Genomic DNA, 20,243 nt, shown 5'->3' on the forward strand with positions numbered 1-20,243 from the left:
CAAGTAGGCTCATAGTCGTTAAATCATCGTGCCCGTAGGGCTTATCCGATGCTTCATAAGTTCAGACGTCTCCGAATTACGATAGGCATTTCCTTTAGGGACGGAATTTTTTCGGCCTTGGCTAAATTTTTGACGTAGCAGTCCCCGTTTGGGGGAGTTTATCAAATTTTGGCTTGGATCATTGTGACCTTGTTGCCTTTGTCGAATTTCGACCACAACACTCGGTATAGGGTATGTGAATGAGGTAGTGCCGAAATACGATAGTTATCATCGGGGTAAAGTCCTTTCAACAAAAAGACGCCCGAGATTTTGCTATCCAAACTTTTGATAACTTTGTGTTTGCAAAAATGTTTGTACATATGAGAATTTTAATTCCTTCTACCTTTGCCGTAGCAAATATAAAATGTACACGATTCATTATAATCGTTTGGTCCTTACATCGAAGGTTATGGCCGATGGCCGGGCCTTAGTTTTGCCGTAGCAAATGCTAAATGGGACACGATTCATTATGATCATTTGGTCCTTACATCGGTGGCCGGGTCAATTTTGCCGTAGCAAGTGATGAGTTTCCCCGTCTTCTTTTACCGGGGTAGTCTTCGAGTGGGCATAGTATTCCCCTAGTATTTATCCGAGCTGCAAGGTCGGGTGAGTGCTATTAAGTCCCCACTCAGAGGGTGTGACCTCGGTGGTCCGGACGCTCGTCCTTTGTTTTTGTCAAGTAACACGTTGTACTTGTTGCCTCATTAAAAACCTTGTCGGAAAACCCATTTTGGGACAAAACCGTACTAAGGAAAAGAGTGCAACACGTGTTTTCAGGCCTAAACTATAATTTCATCCCGTTCTTGACTCCCTACAAAAGAGAAAGGTTAATAAGAAAACACGGGGAGCCCATACCTTAGCAGTAATATATTTTCAGATGAGCCACATTCCAGTTATTACGCAGCCGTTGCCCGTCCACGGACTCCAACTGGTACGATCCTTTGCCCGTTATCCCGGTTACCTTATACGGGCCTTCCCAGTTTGGACCCAACTTTCCCTCGTTGGGATTCTTGGTGTGCAAGGTAACTTTTCGAAGCACCAAGTCCCAGACTTGGAAATGTCGAAAGTTGGCTCTTCGATTGTAGTACCTTTCCATTCTTTGTTTCTGGGCCACTATACGGACTAACGCATTTTCGCGTAGTTCATCTGTGAGGTCGAGCTTCACGGCCATGGCCTCCTCGTTTGATTCCTTGGTGGTATACCTGAACCGGAGGGTCGGTTCGCCAACTTCCATAGGGATAAGGGCTTCGGCCCCGTAAACCAATGAGAATGGGGTCTCCCCTATGCTCGATTTGGACGTGGTTCTGTAAGCCCACAGTACCTCCGGCAATATTTCTCTCCAATGGTGCTTTGATGCTTCAAGTCTTTTCCTCAGATTTTGAATTATCGTCTTGTTGGTGGATTCCGCCTGTCCGTTTGCACACGGGTGATATGGGGTTGATACAATTTTCTTGATTTTCAATCCTTCGAGGAAATTGGTGACCTCGGCACCCACGAACTGAGGGCCGTTATCACAAGTTATCTCGGCGGGATGCCGAAACGACAGATGATGTGATCCCATATAAAGTCGATGACTTCCTTCTCTTTGATTTTTTCAAAGGCCTGTGCTTTCACCCACTTAGAGAAATAGTCAGTGATAAACAAAATGAAACGAGCCTTACCTGGTGCCCAGGGTAACGGACCCACGATGTCCATTCCCCACTTCATGAAAGGCCAAGGTGAGACCACCGAATGGAGCAGCTCCCCGGGCTGATGAATCATCGGAGCATGTTTCTGACACCCGTCACATTTTCGGACAAAGCTTTTTGAGTCTTCGTCCATCCGGTTCCAGTAATAACCGGCCCTGATAATCTGTCGGACCAGAGCTTCTGCCCCGGAGTGGTTGCCACAAGTTCCTTCGTGTACCTCTCTCATCACATATTCCGTTTCACCGGGGCCTAAACACTTAGCCTGGAGGCCAAGGTAGGAGCGTCGATACAATTGGTCGTCCACCAAGCAAAAACGGGCAGCCTTGGTCCGTAGTGACCGTGATTCCTTCGGGTCATTTGGGAGCTTACCATCACCCAAGTAGTCAATGTACTTGTTGCGCCAATCCCAAGTTAAGCCCATTGTGTATATTTCGGCGTGTCCGTTTTCTATGGCCGTGTTTGATAAGTGCACCGTTGCCCCGGGGTTGATTTCCTCCCCCTCGACCGAGGATCCCAAGTTTGCTAATGCATCGGCCTCGCTGTTCTGCTCCCTCGGTATGTGCTGCATGGTCCATTCTTTAAATCGATGAAGTACCACTTTGGTTCTTTCGAGGTACCTCTGCATCCGTTAGTCTTTGACTTCGAAGACGCCGTTCACCTGGTTTGCGACCAAAAGCGAATCACGCTTTGCCTCGATTATTTTGGCTCCCATACTTCGAGCCAACTCCAAACCTGCAATCATAGCCTCATACTCGGCTTCATTGTTAGTCAATTTAGCAGTTCTAATGGACTGTCGAATGACATCCCCGGCCGGGGTCCTAAGGACTATCCCTAGTCCGGAACCCTTAAGGTTCGAGGCCCCATCCGTGTGTAGAGACCAAATGCCCGTGGCCTTTCCCGAGGTGAACAGAAGTTCTCTTTCGACCTCGGGGACCATAGCCGGGGCAAAATCCGCCACAAAGTCGGCCAAGATTTAGGATTTGATGGCCATTCGAGGTTTATACTCGATATCATAACCGCTAATTTCTACAGCCCATTTTGTTAATCTACCTGACAACTCTAGTTTATGCATGATGTTTTTCAGAGGGTAGGCAGTTACTACACATATGGGGTGGCATTGAAAATAAGGTTTGAGCTTTCTGGAAGCGCTTACCAGTGCTAATGCCAACTTTTTCAAATGGGGATAACGGGTTTCCGCATCCCCCAAAGTTCTACTTACGTAATAAATAGGGAATTGCGTACCTGATTCTTCTCGAACCAAAACGCCACTTACCACTATTTTGGAGACAGCTAAATAGAGAAAAAGCTGCTCGTCCGCCTTCGGTGTGTGCAGCAACGGGGGGCTAGACAAGTACCTCTTCAATTCCCGTAGAGCTTTTTGGCACTCCGGTGTCCAAACGAAATCGTTCTTCTTCCTAAGCAAGGAGAAGAAACGGTGACTCTTGTCCGAGGACCTCGATATGAAGCGACTCAGCGCTGCTATTCTTCCGGTGAGCCTCTGTACCTTTTTTATGTTATTCACAACCTCGATATCCTCGATGGCCTTAATCTTGTCCGGATTGATTTCTATTCCCCGGTTTGACACCATGAAACCCAAAAATTTACCGGACCTTACTCCGAAGGCACATTTTTCCGGGTTGAGCTTCATGTTGTACTTGCGGAGCACATCAAACGTTTCCTACAAATGCTTTAAATGGTTCTCTGTTTCCAGGAACTTAACAACCATATCGTCAATATAAACTTCTACCGTTTTCCCTATTTGCTTTTCGAACATTCCATTAACTAGGCGTTGGTAAGTTGCACCGGCATTTTTTAGTCCGAAAGGCATGACGTTATAACAGTAAGTCCCATATCGGGTGATGAAGGATGTTTTCTCTTGATCCTCCGGGTGCATCCGAATTTGGTTATACCTGGAGTAAGCATCGAGAAAACTTAACATCTCATGTCCGGCCGTCGCATCGATCATTCTATCGATGTGAGGCAATGGAAATGAGTACTTCGGGTATGCCTTGTTTAAATCCTTATAATCGACGCACATTCGAAATTTATTTCCTTTTTTGGGCACTACTACCACGTTAGCAAGCCAATCCGGGTATTTCACCTCCTGGATATAACCTATTTTTAAAAGTTTCGTTACCTCGTCTTTTACGAAGGCGTGTTTTGCCTCCGCCATGGGCCTTCTTTTTTGCTTCACCGGGGAAAACTTCTCGTCCAAGCTGAGCTTGTGAGTTGCTATTTCCGGCGATATACCTGTCATATTTATATGCGACCATGCAAAGCAATCGGCGTTAGCTCGAAGAAACTCAATTAACTTACTCCTGAGCTCCGGGGTAAGCCCCGTGCCTAGGTATACCTTTCTGTCCGGTAGGTACTCGAACAGGATGATCTGCTCCAGCTCCTCTACGGTTGACTTGGTTGCATCCGAGTCATCCGGCATAACGAATGATCTGGGTACCTCGAAATCATCCTCTTCATGCACTGGATCCGACCCGGTGTACTTTGATTGCTATTGGGCGCCCTCTCCTCCGGTTGCACCCTTTTCCTCCTGAGCTGGTTCCTTGGGTCGAGGCGCTGCTTCCTCTACCGCGAACATTTCCCTTGCTGCGGGTTGCTCACCTCGGATGGTTTTCACCCCTTCCGGGGTGGGGAATTTCAGCAATTGATGCAGTGTTGAGGGCACCGCCCTCATGCTATGTATCCAGGGTCTGCCCAATAATGTATTATATTTCATGTCCCTTTCGATCACATAGAACACCGTTTGTTGAATGGTGCCATCCACGTTCACGGGCAATGAGATCTCCCCCTTCGTGGTTTCGCTCGCCATATTGAACCGGCTGAGTACCCGGGCCACCGGTACGATATGATAGAGCAGTCCTAGCTGTTCGACCACTCACCATCGGATGATGTTGGCCGAGCTACCTGGGTCAATCAAAATACGTTTAACCTTAGTTTTAAAGACAAGTACAAAAATTACCAATGCATCATTGTGTGGTTGAATGATGCCCTCTGCGTCTTCGTCGTTGAAGAAAATAGAGCCCCCGGTTGAGTGGTCTCGGATGCGCTTTTCACTAACAATAGAAACCTTTGTCCGTTTCATTACCGGCCCCCGAGGGGTGTCAATACCCCCAACTATCATGTTGATTGTATGCTGGGGTTCGACCGGCTCGGCCCTTCGATGAGCTTCCCTTTCCTTGTAATGAATTTTGGCTCGCTCGCTCAGCAGATCTCGGAGATGACCGTTTTTCAATAACCGAGCTACCTCTTCTCTCAACTGGCGACAATCCTCGGTTCTATGGCTATGGGTTCCGTGGTATTCACACACCATACTCGGATCCCGTTGGCCCGGATCCGACATAAGGGGTTTCGGCCATCTTATATCCGGGATACGGCCGATGGCCGAGACGAGGCCCGAAGTACGAACGTTGAAGTTGTACTCCGAAATCTTTGGCGGACCCTTATTACCGGCAGAACTTCCGGCATCGCTCCTGAACGAGAGCCCCCGGCTGTTTGACGGCTTGCTACCCCGACCTGAGAAACGGCTTGGGCTCTCCCTCGACTTTTCTGACCTAAACTTTTGCCTCTCCAAATGGGAATATGGCCGGTATCTTTCCTTCGATGATTCGGCCTTTGTTTCATAACCCTTCATTGGTTTCTCAAAACTTCTATCCATTTTTACTGGGACCGGGGGGAGCTCGAATTGATCATCCTCCACCCGAATCTTTGATTCATACCGATTTTGGACATCGGCCCACGTCACAGCCTTGTATTCCAGCAAATTTTCTTTTAATTTGAACGAAGCAGTTGAACTTAGAACATTGAGCCCCTTTGTGAAAGCTTGCGCGACCCATTCCTCTGGAACCGGGGGGAGTTCCATCCGTTCCCTTTGGAACCGGTTGACGAACTCACGCAGTAACTCATCGTCCCTTTAGGTTATTCGGAAGATATCGGTCTTGTGGGCCTGTACTTTTTTGGCACCGGCATGAGCCTTCACGAAGGCATCAGCGAGCATTTCGAAAGAAGTGATCGAATGCTCGGGCAGGTGGTCGTACCACGTCAACGCTCCCTTTGACAGGGTCTCCCCAAATATTTTCAACAACACTAACTCAATCTCATCTTCCTCCATATCATTGCCTTTTCTGGCACAAGTGTATGAGGTCACGTGCTCGTGTGGGTCCGTTATGCCGTCATATTTCTGTATATCGGGCATTTTGAACCTCTTTGGGATCAGTTTCGGGGCCGCGCTCGGAGGAAAAGGCCTTTGGATGTATCTTTTCGAATTCGGCCCCTTCAGTAAAGGCAGAGCCCCCGGGATCTGATCCACCCGAGAATTGTATGTCTCGACCCTCTTTTCGGTTGAGTCTACCCGTTTTGCCAAAGTTTCGAGCATCTTTAGAACCTCGGTAGAAGAACCGGCTCCGGAGCCGTTGCTCTCAGCCATTCGTGCCTCATTTCTTCCGGTTTTGGCAACACCCTTTGTCTTATCCGGCTCTGCTTCATCTTTTCCGCTCTGCAACCGGGCAATCGCGATTCCTTGCTCGGCGATTGCCGCTTTATGTTCCTGTAACATTTCAAAAATTAAACGTAAGTTAACATTGTCATTTGGTGCATCCGGTTCCCTCCGGCCCTGGGTCCGAGACAATGTAACAGAATTGTGAGTATTTAGAGGATCAGTGGCCGGTAGGGCGGCATTCTCTTGGTCCACGGTATTTTGCCGGTTGAGGCCCTCCCTCGAATCGACGAGGTTCAGGTCAGCGGGATTTGGCAACACCCGTAGTCCGCTGCCTTCATTTTCCGCCACAATCTCGGTGTTGTTGACATGGCCAGATTGTTCGATGTCGGCCATTTAGTCCGTTTTCGTAGAGACAGGCAGGAGATGTTTTTGATTTTGATGAATATGATAGAAATCAAGACCAAAGACCACTATTATCCTAGCCCCACGGTGGGCGCCAAACTGTTTACCCCGAATTTGGATAGTCAATTGAATTTGTAAGTAGGTATAGGATATGCGTTTGAATCTCAATATATACCATAGGGAATAGGGTGTATGACCACTATGTAACAAGGAAATTGACGAAGAGTATTAATGTTTGTTAAACGACATGCAATACTTGCTTGAAGAGATACAATGGAAATGAAAATACTTGTTGTGGACCGAATCTGATATTAGAGAGAGATTGCATATATGTTTTGCTATTGTTGACACCCAATTTTGTCCCGCCTCTCCTCCAAAATACCTATTTACGCTTATAATATTTTTAGAAAATTAAAAAATATATATATTTATTTTTTACTAAATTATTAGCCTCTTATCAATACCGGCACTTCATTATTCTATTACGATTACTATCATCATTATTATTATTTTATTATTATTATTATTATTATTATTATTATTATTATTATTATTATTATTATTATTATTATTATTATTATTATTATTATTAGTACTATAATTCACAATTTTTTTTATCATTTCGACATTTTACCAGCTTACGCACACACATCGCATTTATCTTTTTTGTGTAATTAAATAATAGTATTTATTTTACTGTGGATTTTCAAAATATTATTGCACGGCTATTACAACGCCATTTTTTTTATATCTGAGCATTAATGATTGCATATCTCATATTGAGCAATATTTTAACACAAGTTATTTAAACAGGTCTTTATTTAAATTTAGAAACCAAACTATTTTTTGTGCACGTAGTCCGTATTTTTGACTTACCGGACCCCAAATCAAAGTCCTATTAACTCCTAATATTTTTTTGGACTAGACCATGTTTTTTATTTCAATTTTTAGACCAGTACATGTTTTAATTCGCTAGCCCATTCTTTTAATACCCGATCCAAAAATTGACCCAGTCCATAAATGGACCGGATCTGACCCATACCCGTTCACAATAAGGGTTTCCCCTTTCATTTTTTCCTCTTCACCTCCCTTTACCCTAATCCCTTTTCTCCTCTAAGCCGCCACCCCCATCTCTTTCTCTCCCTCACTCTCTCTCTCCCGCTCCCTTTCCCCTTTCCTCCTCCTTTCTCCATCTTTCTCTCCTGCTCCACCTTCCTCTGTTCCCCACCATCTCCGCCTACCCCACTCCCACTTCCCCCGTTCCCCGCTCCTATCTCTCTCTCTCTTCCGCTCCTGCCCTCTTTCTTTTATTCAACACAAAACCCTATAAATAGGGGAAGATGAATCGTTTGAAAGGGAGAATTTTTTAATGAGAAATCCTGGGAAGGAGAGCTAGAACCTGAGGACCCCTAAAAAAGAAGATCGAAAAACCTCGAATCCCCTTGAATCCTTGAAAATATTAAGCCTTGAATCGACAGAAATCCCCTAGAAATTAAAGTTGGAAAATCCACAAAAATCCCCCCTAAAGAAGAAAGGATTTTGAATCTGTAGTCGTAACCGTGTTGAATATCAAGAATACCCAGTCATTTTTTTTATTTGCGTTGGTTGGGCTTTGAATCCGAGCATTGCAAGCTCGGATTTGACAAGTGTTCGAGTGGATATCGAGGCCCCCGTACCCACTTCGCTGCACCCCAAAAAGGTGAATAATTTTCATGCCTTAAGTAATTTCAGTGTTTGAATTCTATTTTGGTTCATGTGTTTATGCTTAGTTTATTGTCAAATCCCGCTTTGGTTTTTGAAGTTTCGTGATTAGTTCAATGATCAATAATCAGTTTGTTGTGATTGGTTTGTTGCTACCGTTGGTTTGTTGTTAGTATATGGCTGTTTTGATTGGATATCTGATCTAGTTTAAGAGTAAAAGGAAGAGGATATACTTGTCTGAACATGTTTCCCCTATTCCCAAATGACCAAAATATTTCACTAAGCCTATGTTTCTGTCCAGAGTCTGATCTCATTAGTTTAATCCAACTTGTGACTGAATATTCCTTATAGTCCAGGTAGAATATAAGTGTTGCATTTCCCTTGTCATTCCTTGTTATCAGTTATATGAACAAAGTCATGAGTACCAGCTGGTTTTTCTCTTTTGTGATTACAAGAATGTTTGTTCTGCCTAAATAGCCAAAATGCTGAGGTGTATTATAAGACTGTTTGTTATGTTGGTCCAAAGGTTTTGTTTGAGAAGATCATAATTATAGGAAAATCACCTTCGAGTTCGAACATTAAAACTGTTTCTTAGGTAACCACCCCAAATCAGTCTGCTTTTCATGGAGAAATGAATTCACTACAAAAGAATGTTCATTTTGATGCTGTTTCTAAGTACTGATTTAAGAGCTGTAGCATATGGTAGTAGAATTCATAGTTCGGTTCAAATTTGTCGTGTTTTGGAATTTAATCTTAGATGGTTTGTTCAAACCCATAGGTATTTGTTTAGTTTCACTTCGGTCGAATATCAATGTTAAACACTTTCGAAAAAAAAATTCAGATCTGTTTTCGTGTTTCATTTTGGTTGTTATTCAAGTATGTAGGAGTATAATGTTTCCATCTTTTTCCTTCTCTCTTCTTCTGGATGTGACATGTTCGAGCTTCTCATTTATACTTTTTTTAGTTGGTTAATTAAGAAATCTCGTCTTCACAATTTATAAACACCTGAAAGTAGTTTCTCACGAAAAGAGGTCACCGCTTTAGTTTGATTTGAAATACATAGTTCAGGACTTGAGAGCTTGAAAGCGGTCTGTCAACGTAATGTTTTATCTTTGAAGAACTTCCTAATTGACGTACTCTCTTTAGTTAAGTTGCTGGCTGCTTTTTGCTATCATGCTCCATCTGTGAATAGCTTAGAAACATAGTTTGATGTATATTTTTTTATCCATTCTAATGTAAACTATAACTCAGTTCTGCCTAAGCTACTTGGCCTTTGTCTAATTAGAACTTGAGTCAATTTGAGATGGAGAAGGCACTCGCATAAAAAATGATCATGTATGTCTTTGTAGATCCTTATTCTATTTGTCAACACTAATATATGTGCATATCTGATTTAAGCTCTGTCTCCTCTCTGATAAGGAATGTGATTGTAAGTTTGAATACTTATTTGGAAGATTCTAGGATAGCTCAGTTTGTTCAAAGCACGCTGCTCTTTCAGTTCTGTTTATTTTCGACTTCTTGAGATCAGCTATGTTTTAGTTTAGTTCCTGCTTTAATATGTAATCCTTAGTTCCCTTTCCCTTAGTTTCAATCCTAATTTATGTTTTTTTTGAAGGATGATTAGTGTGTTCAGTACTTGTTTGCGATGTTGTTTGATTAGTGTGCTGTTGTTTGATTAGTGTGAAGTATCGAAACCACTTTGTTGTATGATGAAGGTTATGTGTGTGTTGGTTTGTTGGCTAACTGTTAAAATGATTTAGCTTCGGTTCTGATATGATTGGGTAAATATGGATGTGAAACGTAGTTATAAATTAGGTGTTTAAGTTCAGAATATTTGCTGTTTAAGTAAAGCTGCGCAAGTAGTCATTTTTCAGCTTTCCTGGTTCTACACATAAGGGAGTAATTTAAGGATTAATAATGGCTTACCTTAACTTGAAGTATTGTTGAGTTAGCTGTTTAATCTTGTTGCAATTGAATTCGAATTAACAGTTATATAGAGAGTTTACGTGTTGGTTAATACAATTCTTGGGGTCATTGTTTGTTAGGATACATGAGGAATATATATAATTTCTACTTTTTTTTATTAATATGAAAAAATGTGAAAAAATATATAACTGTTTCAAGTATTAAAATCTGTTCCGGGAAAGCAAAGAGAATGGTCATGAATCCTGTTTGTTTTTTTTCTTTAAAGAAGAAACAAGGGAAAGGATTTTTACTTTAGTCTTAGTATGATCACCACCTTTCAACTTCGCGATTCTGTATAAGCTATGCTTACCTTCTTTCCCTTTCCATTTCGAGGACAGGTCCAAACCTTTCTAAGCCACTGGCAGAGATGATTTCGCTATAACTATTGGTATCTTGCCTTGTTAATATAAAGAATGTAAATTGGAATATGCCTGCATGCTAAAATATCCTTCTTGAATTCAGTGGGTGCTTTGTAAATCACAAATCTGCCCTGTTTAGACTTGGCATGTATTATAGGTTGGCAGTACACCTTCTTTTAAATTATGTATGTTGCTATATGGGCGAGATGCCTGATTTGAGTTTTTTTTTTTTTTTAATGTTTGGTCTAGTCTTAATCTGTCATTAAACGTAAGTTACTGATTAATAGCTTATCTCTTTAGTATAATCATACCCTTTTGGTTCAATAACCTCTTCTTATTCTTATTGAGTATATTTTCTGATCTGTTTATGATCTCACTTAGGTCCCTTTAGATCAATTAGTATGTCCAAGGTTGCCTTCCCCTACCTTTGCTCATGCTTCCTTATTCTGTTAACTCATATGTTGCTTTAAATACTCTATAGGATCCTAGGAGAAGCACTGTTTCTTTCTTTTTCTTTAAATCTGGTTTGAATGAGAAGCTTGTATCATAGCCTGGATTAGTAAGTGTTTGATTTGAGGAACGAAAGATGAGTTTTAAGTCTCTGGTTACTTCATCATAGGGGATTTATGTCTACTTTGTCTTTCCTACTTATGTTGAGACTTTCATTAAGGCTAAATTACTTAGTTTAAATGTTCATTTGTTTACAGATCTGTTTGAGTCCCTGTATACTAGTATAAGAGTCCAAACTTGTGCTATTACTCTGTGTGTTTAGCTTTGGTCTCAATCGGTTGAATCTGCAATGTGTGTGAGTCTAAAATTGAACCCTCTACGCAGTGATCTTGTTTGATGTGGTTCTGTGGTGAATTTTTTACCCTGTCTGCAATCAGTTACAACTATGAAATATGTTGATTAAGATTGATGAACATTTTATCATTAGGACTGTTTCCCCATTAGTAGCCATATGAGATAAACCTTTTGTTGAGTCAAAAGCATGCGGGTGTCCTTCTTTTACTATATCAATATTATGCTCTGTTATGGGTTTGTTTATCTACTTTGCTCCATCTCTGCCATGTCCACAATACTTCAGTGTTTGCTCGAAGATTCTTATCGCCATTAAGTCCCCTGAGTTCGAACTTATTGGTATTCTTATATAGTTTCTTTTTTCCATGTCCTTTGATTACTGCCTTTTTGCCTAATTTAGAATCGGGAATTTGCGCATTTACGTATTGAATGTCAATATAACATGTATAGGCCTCAATAGAACTCAGAACATCCCAAGTATGAGTTGATATATAACCTGGTACTGGCCTAAGTTTGGTGAAAAGACTGCCCTTTGTTTGCTTCAGTAGTATACATGCAATATACAAGGTATATACAGTCTATATACACCTCGTTGTGTATAAGAGAGTATATTTTGTATATCATTAAGTTGAACTGGGGATTTTTCTTATCCTGCATACTTTGTGGCAGGGCTTTGGGCCTATTTTTATGTTTCTTTTTATTGGGTTTGTTATCTTTGTCTGATCCTAGATTCGGGCCTATTACTTTATAAACTTGTATTTTGGGTCTGCTTTTCTGATTTCTGTCTTTTTGGGCCTGTGTTCAGTTAGTTTCCATTCCACTTTATGCAGTACATACACTTAGCATAGATATAGGAATACATAATTTATGCATGTTTGCATTTATTACTTAAATCCTTTATTAATTTGTTCATTAAGTTTAGATCTGTTCTGAGTTTATATCTTACATGTTTAACATTATCCATTGATCGTATACTAATCCTTTTCCTTTCGTTTTATGCATGATCATCGCATACGAGTCTGAGGACTCGTTTTCCTCCGCATTTGATGTTGGGCCAAAAGCCCAACATGACTCAGTTCTCCGTCCAGCTCTCTTTTTCACAGCAAATAAGCCCAATAGCAAACAGTGATCTCAACAATTTAAAATGGGCCGAGCCCATTCATGTTCCAGCAGTTGGGCCTTAAAATGGGCCAGATTCATTTCATCTTTTTCTTTCTCTCTCTTCCTTATTTTATTGTTGTGTATTTTTATTTGCTTTGTATGACTAACCTTATCTTATTTTATTAACTTAGATGAATCCTAACGATTTAGTAGATTTAGTTTTAGTAATGGGTAGTAAGTTTAAGGAAGACTAACAATCAATTCCATAAGTTTTATTCTCTTTTTTTTTACTTTTCATGTTAAAATTATTTATAATGTCTAATATCTATTTTATTTAGCATAATTGATTTGCAAAATAGCATGACTTTATATATTGAGTTAAAAGAATCATATTTCATGCTCACTATCCTAGAAATTCCAAAACATCACTAATATGCAAATATAAGTTCAAATACATTCTATGAATAATTTTTCAAAGTTTATCCAATAATATACTTCTTTTAGCCAAGTATAGTTAATATAAAAGAACGAAAACTCATACCCTATCCATCACATTTTAAAGAAAATGAGTTTAGGTATTTTACATCACCATATTGATATAATACAAAATTTTGTCTAAAGTTTACATTTTGCTATAGCGAGTTGTTATATTTTTTGCAAGTCTTATTGTCAAAAACATCATTACATTTTCATTCAAGGTTTTAGCATGTCCAAGTTTTATTTTAAATAAGCCTTTAAAATCTTCTTTTATGCAATACATCATATTTTCTACAAGTATTATTTCAAACGACATCATTATTACTTTCATATAAAATCTTAGCAACATTTTAAGCTTTATTTAAATAGCATCTAAAATCATCTTTTATGCAAACTATCTTTTATAAGTTTTATTTCTAAATAGCATTTGATTTAAAGCCTTAGTAATATTTACGAGTTTATTTAAAATGGCATTCAAAGTTCTCTTTTATATAAATTTTCATCTTAATTAATTAACCTAAGTTTGGTCGGATAACCGTAAGTTAACGGATTCTAAAGGATGCCTAACCCCTTCCCTTTAGGATAATATAGAGCCCTTACCTAGAATCACACTGGTTAAGCAGACTATTAACGGAGGTTTAGTTTTAACTTTGCCTTAGTTAACATCTAGGTGTCCTAATTCACCGTCAAATTAATTAGGTGGCGACTCCTAAAAAATAAAATAAATAGGAATCACCAATACGTCATACTCCCTAAAATCGACCCGGTTAAAATGGGGTGTGACAGCTATTACAAGTGTTCTTAGGAAATCAAAGAGCCAACCCCCTCTAAGGAGGGGGATGAGCTCTATTTATAGTGTTGCCTCCATCAATACAAAATCATTGAAATAATAATAATAAGGACAACTCTGAACGGATTTCGTGGGATTAGGTTGGCCGTACGGTCTGACACACGCATGGTTGGTTGTTGACCATGGCAGGACGCTACTGACGCGTGGCTTGTGTGCAACGGCTGTACCGAACCAACGACACGGATACTCGGGGTAACGACCTCGAGCAACTCGGTGGGGAAGGAACTGTACCAAATGGTCCCCCCGATTAGCTCCGGACAAGCGTTCCTCTGGTTCAGAATGAGATTCTTCATGTATGTTCTTGTTCCCTTCTCCTTCCGGTTTCTCGTTTCACCGGTTTGACTCACATCCGGTTTTTACCGTATACAAGAAGAGCAACAATGGCCTTGATCAAACGACAATTAGGAGAATGGCTTCTCAGACAAGCTTCATGTCATTTGATGTCTTTTCACATTTGGTTACATGTCTTTTTGGCATAATATCTAAATACTTTTTATACTGCACTTCATATCAGTTTTTTTAAAAGCAGAGCGCGAGGTGAGGCTTCTTATTGAGTTGAGGGTGCATGAGTAAGCTTTAGGGATTGTTTGGTACATGGAACCATAATTAAGTTTAGGCTTCATTTTATATTCTGTTTGACAGAAGGTAGAGTATAAAATGAAGCCAAACTTAATTCTGAGACATTTCACCTTATCCTATCAAACTTGGATTATAATTTGGGATAATTTAGTCCGAGTATCAAAACAACCCCTTAAGGTGATGGGCATAAGCTCGATGAATCATTAATTTTTAATATTTTATAAATTAATATAAGGAAAATAAATATTCAAAGAGTAAAGTTGTAGAAATTCTATGAAAATATTGAATAAGTGAAAATGTATATAAAACTATTTAATCTTACAACTCTAAAACAAAATCAACAATCAACTAAAAAATAATAATTAGAACTGCTTCATCTAAGAGGTTAATTATACTTTGAAAAAAAAAATTATAGACTAACTGAAAAATAAAGATAAGTCAAGAAGGAACTTACAATTAGAAGCATCGAACCGGAGCAAGTGATGAAGAATGACACGTTTTTCTTTGTGCTTTGCAAATTGATCATTTTCCTCTCTACCCTTAGAAGATAAAGAGGAAAAATAAAAAATACTGTTATGTAAAAAATACCTTTGACTTATTTTTTAACTTCTTAGAATCTAATAATAAGCTGAATTTTGTATTTTTGGTATTAAATTATGGACTTGTTTAACAATTTTGATTCTAATTAGGAGAGAATTTTTGGGCCCCTACGTCCCAAAATAAAAACTCTTGCAACAGTTAAGTTTACCTCGAGAATAATGACTTGCCCTCTTAAATTGCCCCAGTGCGTTTTTACTATATCCTGTACGGAACTCGCTCCAAATGTGCATTTAAAACAGTGCTTTATATGAATTATTAGTTGCATCGTTAAATTATGTGCAATTTTAATTATTCTTCTGAATTTGTTGATAGTCTTTAATTTCCTTGATGTTGATGTGGCAAAAGAGTGAATAAACACACTTTTAAGCGCATATGAACGAAGAAAAATTGAAAAACCAGCTCTCAAGTAGTTATTTTCCTATCATTTATTGTCACACTCTCATATTCTGTAGTTTATCTTTATTAATTGTGTAGTATTTTTGTTTTTATCTTAATATACAATGCACATTTATTTCAAATTCTTTTTATATGCAATGACAATTTACTTTAATTATGTATTTTTCTTTTTCCTAGAAAAAATGGTTGGAACTCCATCCTTTTAGCAAAATGAAAACCGTTTTAGGCATTTAGCTCAAATAATGGAGTACCAACTATGCGCTTTTTGTTATTTCCTTTTTAGATGTAATGATTATTTATTTTGATTTTGTATCTTTATTTCGGTTCAAATTAGTAAAAAAATATTTGGCTATAGCTCCATTATTTTTAGACACCGAAAAAGGTATAGCCAAACTAATGAAGTTAAAACTTTGCACTTTTTTCTTCTTTAGATACAATATATAACGATTTATTTCAATTGTGTATTTTTTTTTCAGGCTAAATTTTTCAAAAATAACTAATTAAAGCTCCATTATCTTTTACCCAAATAATTTTTTGGCCAAAATAATAAAGCCCCAACTGTATAATTACCAACTTAAATATGAGAGGGTTAGACTTTAACCTATTTCTTTACCTCTGTAGTAGATTAATGAAACTAATATGTATTTCACATAAAATAAAAAATCCTTTGTGCCTACATTTGTCTAAAACTATTTCACCATTCACATACATTTTAGTGAAAAGGGTTAAATTTGCCCCTCAACTATCGAAAATGGGGGCAATTATACCCTCCGTTTGCAAATGGGACGAAATATATTCTTGCAGTTTAAAAATGGATCATTTATACCCTTTAAAAATTAACCGTCTATCATGTCATTTTTGACACATTTTGAGCTTATATACCTGCTGATATGGCAAGGTGATGGCCTGGGTTGGAGTGCTCATGATTGAACATGGTGTTTGCTTGATGCGCTTGGTTAAGAAATAGAGTTATATCCTTACTATCAGCTATAGCTTTTGGCATGATAGTAAACATTTGATACTAACTAACATCGTGCTTTTAGGATCTGCTACACTTATTCGTTACCTGCTAAGATTATGCACTTTCTATTTAGGGCTAGGATTTTGTTAATCATCCTTCTGCTGCTACCTCTATGCCTTCTTTTGGTTGTGGGTTATTAATGCCTTTATTTTTTCAAACCTTTTAATCTGAGTCTTAGTTGACAATTTCGAAATTTCTATATTATATTCTATCATCTCAGCTGAATTCTTGGTTTAGTCCTGCTTCAGATGCAGAGCAACAGTCACTTTCTAGTTGTTGGAAGTAGGCTAGTTAGTAAAGGAAACAATCCACTGATGCATAAATAAACAGTCGTATTTCAAGACAGTTAATGCAAGGCAATGTAACAGAGACTAATAACGCCTTAGGTAAGACAAGGGACTGGCTCGACTTATTCAACAACTTTAGTCGGTGCAAGTTAGTTAATGATCACGTAAAGATACGATTTTTCGTTGTATATCTTAATTCACTCCCAGCAGGCAATAACACAACGTGAATGTTTAAAAAAATGAATACTTAATCTGCAAAAATCTTGAAGACTAGAAACCTTAAGTGAAGTAGAGTAATCAATCTATTAGAATATATAGAAGAATAATTTCTACCAGACGCTCAAAACAAAACAATAAATTTGTAAAGCTATCTTTCTCATTCAATAACACAATAATTGTAAAACAATCTTTACTTTCTTAGATTTACAATTCAAAATTGTGAATTAACGACCAATTATATCACCAAAATCGTCAATGTTGATGAGCAGATCATCAGCCCAATCAATCTCCTCGAAGCAGTCACTTAGATTGCTATTACGTTCTTTTTCTTTGGTCTTCTGAGTCTCCCGGAGCAACATAACTTCAATAATTCCCGCAACATCTTGTTCGGTTACCGCAACATCCTTTATCTTTTTCTCTTTTATAATTTTCTTGATTCGGCACACTACAAAATCTTGCTTAGGAATATTGTTTTTCAGGAAGAAATCATCCCCCACGAAGTACTCTCTCATCAACCAACTAGTGGTACTGTTTTGCTTTTTTTCCTTACTAGTATATTTTAAATTTCTTCTAAAGCCCATAACAGTTCCCTTGAGATTGTCGATAGGTATACCACTAGTTTGGCCTGTCCAAGTCCCGTTGGCGCAAGTTCGACGGAACCTTTCATCTGAATTCTTCAGCTTCTTCAACCGTGAAATAAAGTAGCCTACTTTCTCTTCTCCAAGAATCACCGATGGAGGTTGATCTCCATAGATATCCGCATGCCGAATAGGGCATTGACTCGGTAAAGATTGACCCCTCAAGAACCTTTTGAGATAATTGAGTAACTCCACTTCAGTTGGGTGAAATCGAACACCCTTACGAAGCCGTGACATGGTCTTTGATTTTATGTTACGCATTGAAAAAAATTAAAACAAGAACGAGTCAAGAATCACAAGAGAAAATCCTTTAATAATCGATGATCCGCTAGTACTCTCTAATCAATGAATTAGAAATTGACTCACTGTTAAAGAACAGAGAAGAAAGAAAGTAGTAAGCAATATGAAGAACAGTAGTACGCTACAAAGAAGAGAAAGAATTAATCAAGAACAAGTACAACAAGTAATGTTTGTTGAGGTTCTTTATAAAGATGTGAAGTTTCCATAAAACAACTCACGCGGAGTACTAATTTTAGGAAACATTTATGGAAAGTATGGAAATTGTTGGTTACAATTAAGCTCGGTAATTAGGAAAAACAGGGGAATTCTTGATTTTGGCGGTTCGGCTACACTTGGGCTCTAAGTTAATTAACTTTCCTTTTTCTTTTTGATAGGTATTTGCTTTTATTTTTGTGCGTTTCATCCCTTTTTTCAACAAAAGGGAAAGGTTATTTTTACACGTCCCGCTTTTTCATTTTCAAGCCTTTATTTTAACTAAATTCAATTAATGTGTCGGATGGGAAATTTCTAAATTAACAGTTTTTTTTTTACAAGAAATGGAAAAATAGTTTATGCCACCAAAAAAAAAAGAAGAGATTTATGCATTCTCAATCACCTAGCTCAACCTTATAACAAAAAAGATCCATACTTTTCGGTTCTTATTTGAATTGGCCAATATTGTATACAGGGCCGACTATTGGGTAAAGCCACCAAAGCCCATGCTTTAGGCTCCAATTTTTGGGCCCCCGCCTTTTTTTTTTTTTTTTTTTTTTTTTTAAATTGGGGTAGGGGAAGGGGATTACAAGGTAGGGAATCGAATATTCATCAACAAGATAAAAATTCAGATAGTTAACCAACTGAACTACTAAGATTCCCAGCACCCACACTTTTTACCAATATAAGATTTTAATTTAAAAAAAAATATATAAATACTTTCAAGTGTAAATCATATTTTTTCCATCTAAAATTTGTTTTTCTTGATATTTTTATTACGTAGGTACAAGTTATTTTTTACAGTTTAAATATTTCAACTAGAAATATGAATTCGGTTATTTAAAAATAACAAACAAATAGAAAAAAATGAATCTTCAATACAATTTCCAAAATGAACTCTTGATAATTTTAACAAATAATAAAAGATTAAGGGTGTGTTTGGTATAGAGAAAAACATTTCTCATAGAATATTTTTTGTGCTTTCTCGTATTTTGATGGTCAAATTTTGGAAAATAGCTTTTTATAGGAAAATAAATTCCTTAAAATGAGAAAAATAACTTCCAAGTGGAAGTAGAAAAACAAGTTCCATAAGTGATATTGAACATTTGTTTCCTCTCTATCCTATGTATGGAAGTTCCCTTTTGTCTTTTAGAAAAAATTAGGCCTTACGTTAAAGTTTGACTTTATGGCACCAAAAATATTAAGCCGACCCTGATTGTATATAATTTGAAAGGTAAGTTACTTTCTCTATTTCTCTTTTAATTTTTAACTGTAACCATCAGCCTCTAATTGACAAACTCGATTGGTTATTGTGTTTAAAAGAGCTCAATTCGTGGTTAGAGTCCCAATATTATAAGATTTTGGTGATAAAATCATATTAGAAAGGTAACCCACTATTATATACACTTTTATATGAGGTAAATTCATTGTTTATAGAAGTATACAAATATTAATGTAAATGTATATGGATAAATAAACATTGTTATAAATATTTTTTTTTAGCTATGCGAATATAAACTGGAAATATGACTACGTAGGTGCAAAATGTTGTGTTATCTTGTAGTAATTATTTTAAGAAAAATTAACAAAAAGAAAACGTGAGTTTTGTCATCGCTAGCTATATATGAGTATATACTTGTTGAGACACCCTTTTCTTGAAATTAACTTAACTCTAACCAATAACAGATCATGAATTACATATGCCAACATGCTGAGGAGTGGTCATGCCAATAACATGGAATTAAGGGATATCATAATACTATATAAATTGTGGACAAAAGCTAATTGCTACATTAATCACTGCCATATGAAGTGCAACATGATGTCATGAGATGTCCATGCTAAATATGCTATCACCAGTGGTGAATATACGATATATCACAAATTTCAACAACTACCAAATGGAGTTAGATTGTGGACAAAGCTAATTGCAACATTTTATTAACAATTCGATATTTAGAAGTTATTAATTTAAATTTGCGTTGAGTATAGTTCCTCCTTTTATTCGGTGATTTACTTTAAGTCGATTTGCTTGTATAGTCCAAAGTATCACAAATCTAAGAAGAGCAAAATAAAACAACACCCCCCTCCCCCACCACCGACCTCACCTCACTGTTTATCAATATTTCTAAAGAGCAAAAATTTCGATGAAGTAGGTAAAAATTGCCAGTTTTAGTA

The 20,243-nt window shown here is 37.9% G+C and overlaps 1 protein-coding gene across 1 annotated transcript; it reads right to left on the reverse strand.

The window, feature by feature from the left end:
- Window positions 1-16,985: 16,985 nt before the first annotated feature.
- Window positions 16,986-18,444, reverse strand: LOC132634246 (NAC domain-containing protein 78-like). Its single transcript, XM_060350527.1, has one exon. The coding sequence runs from the start codon at window positions 17,832-17,834 to the stop codon at window positions 17,160-17,162; it is 675 nt and encodes a 224-aa protein (XP_060206510.1). The 5' UTR covers window positions 17,835-18,444; the 3' UTR covers window positions 16,986-17,159.
- Between the last annotated feature and the right edge of the window lie 1,799 nt (window positions 18,445-20,243).

This window comes from Lycium barbarum, chromosome 3 (genome assembly GCF_019175385.1).
Source record: "Lycium barbarum isolate Lr01 chromosome 3, ASM1917538v2, whole genome shotgun sequence".
Taxonomy (NCBI): domain Eukaryota; kingdom Viridiplantae; phylum Streptophyta; class Magnoliopsida; order Solanales; family Solanaceae; genus Lycium; species Lycium barbarum.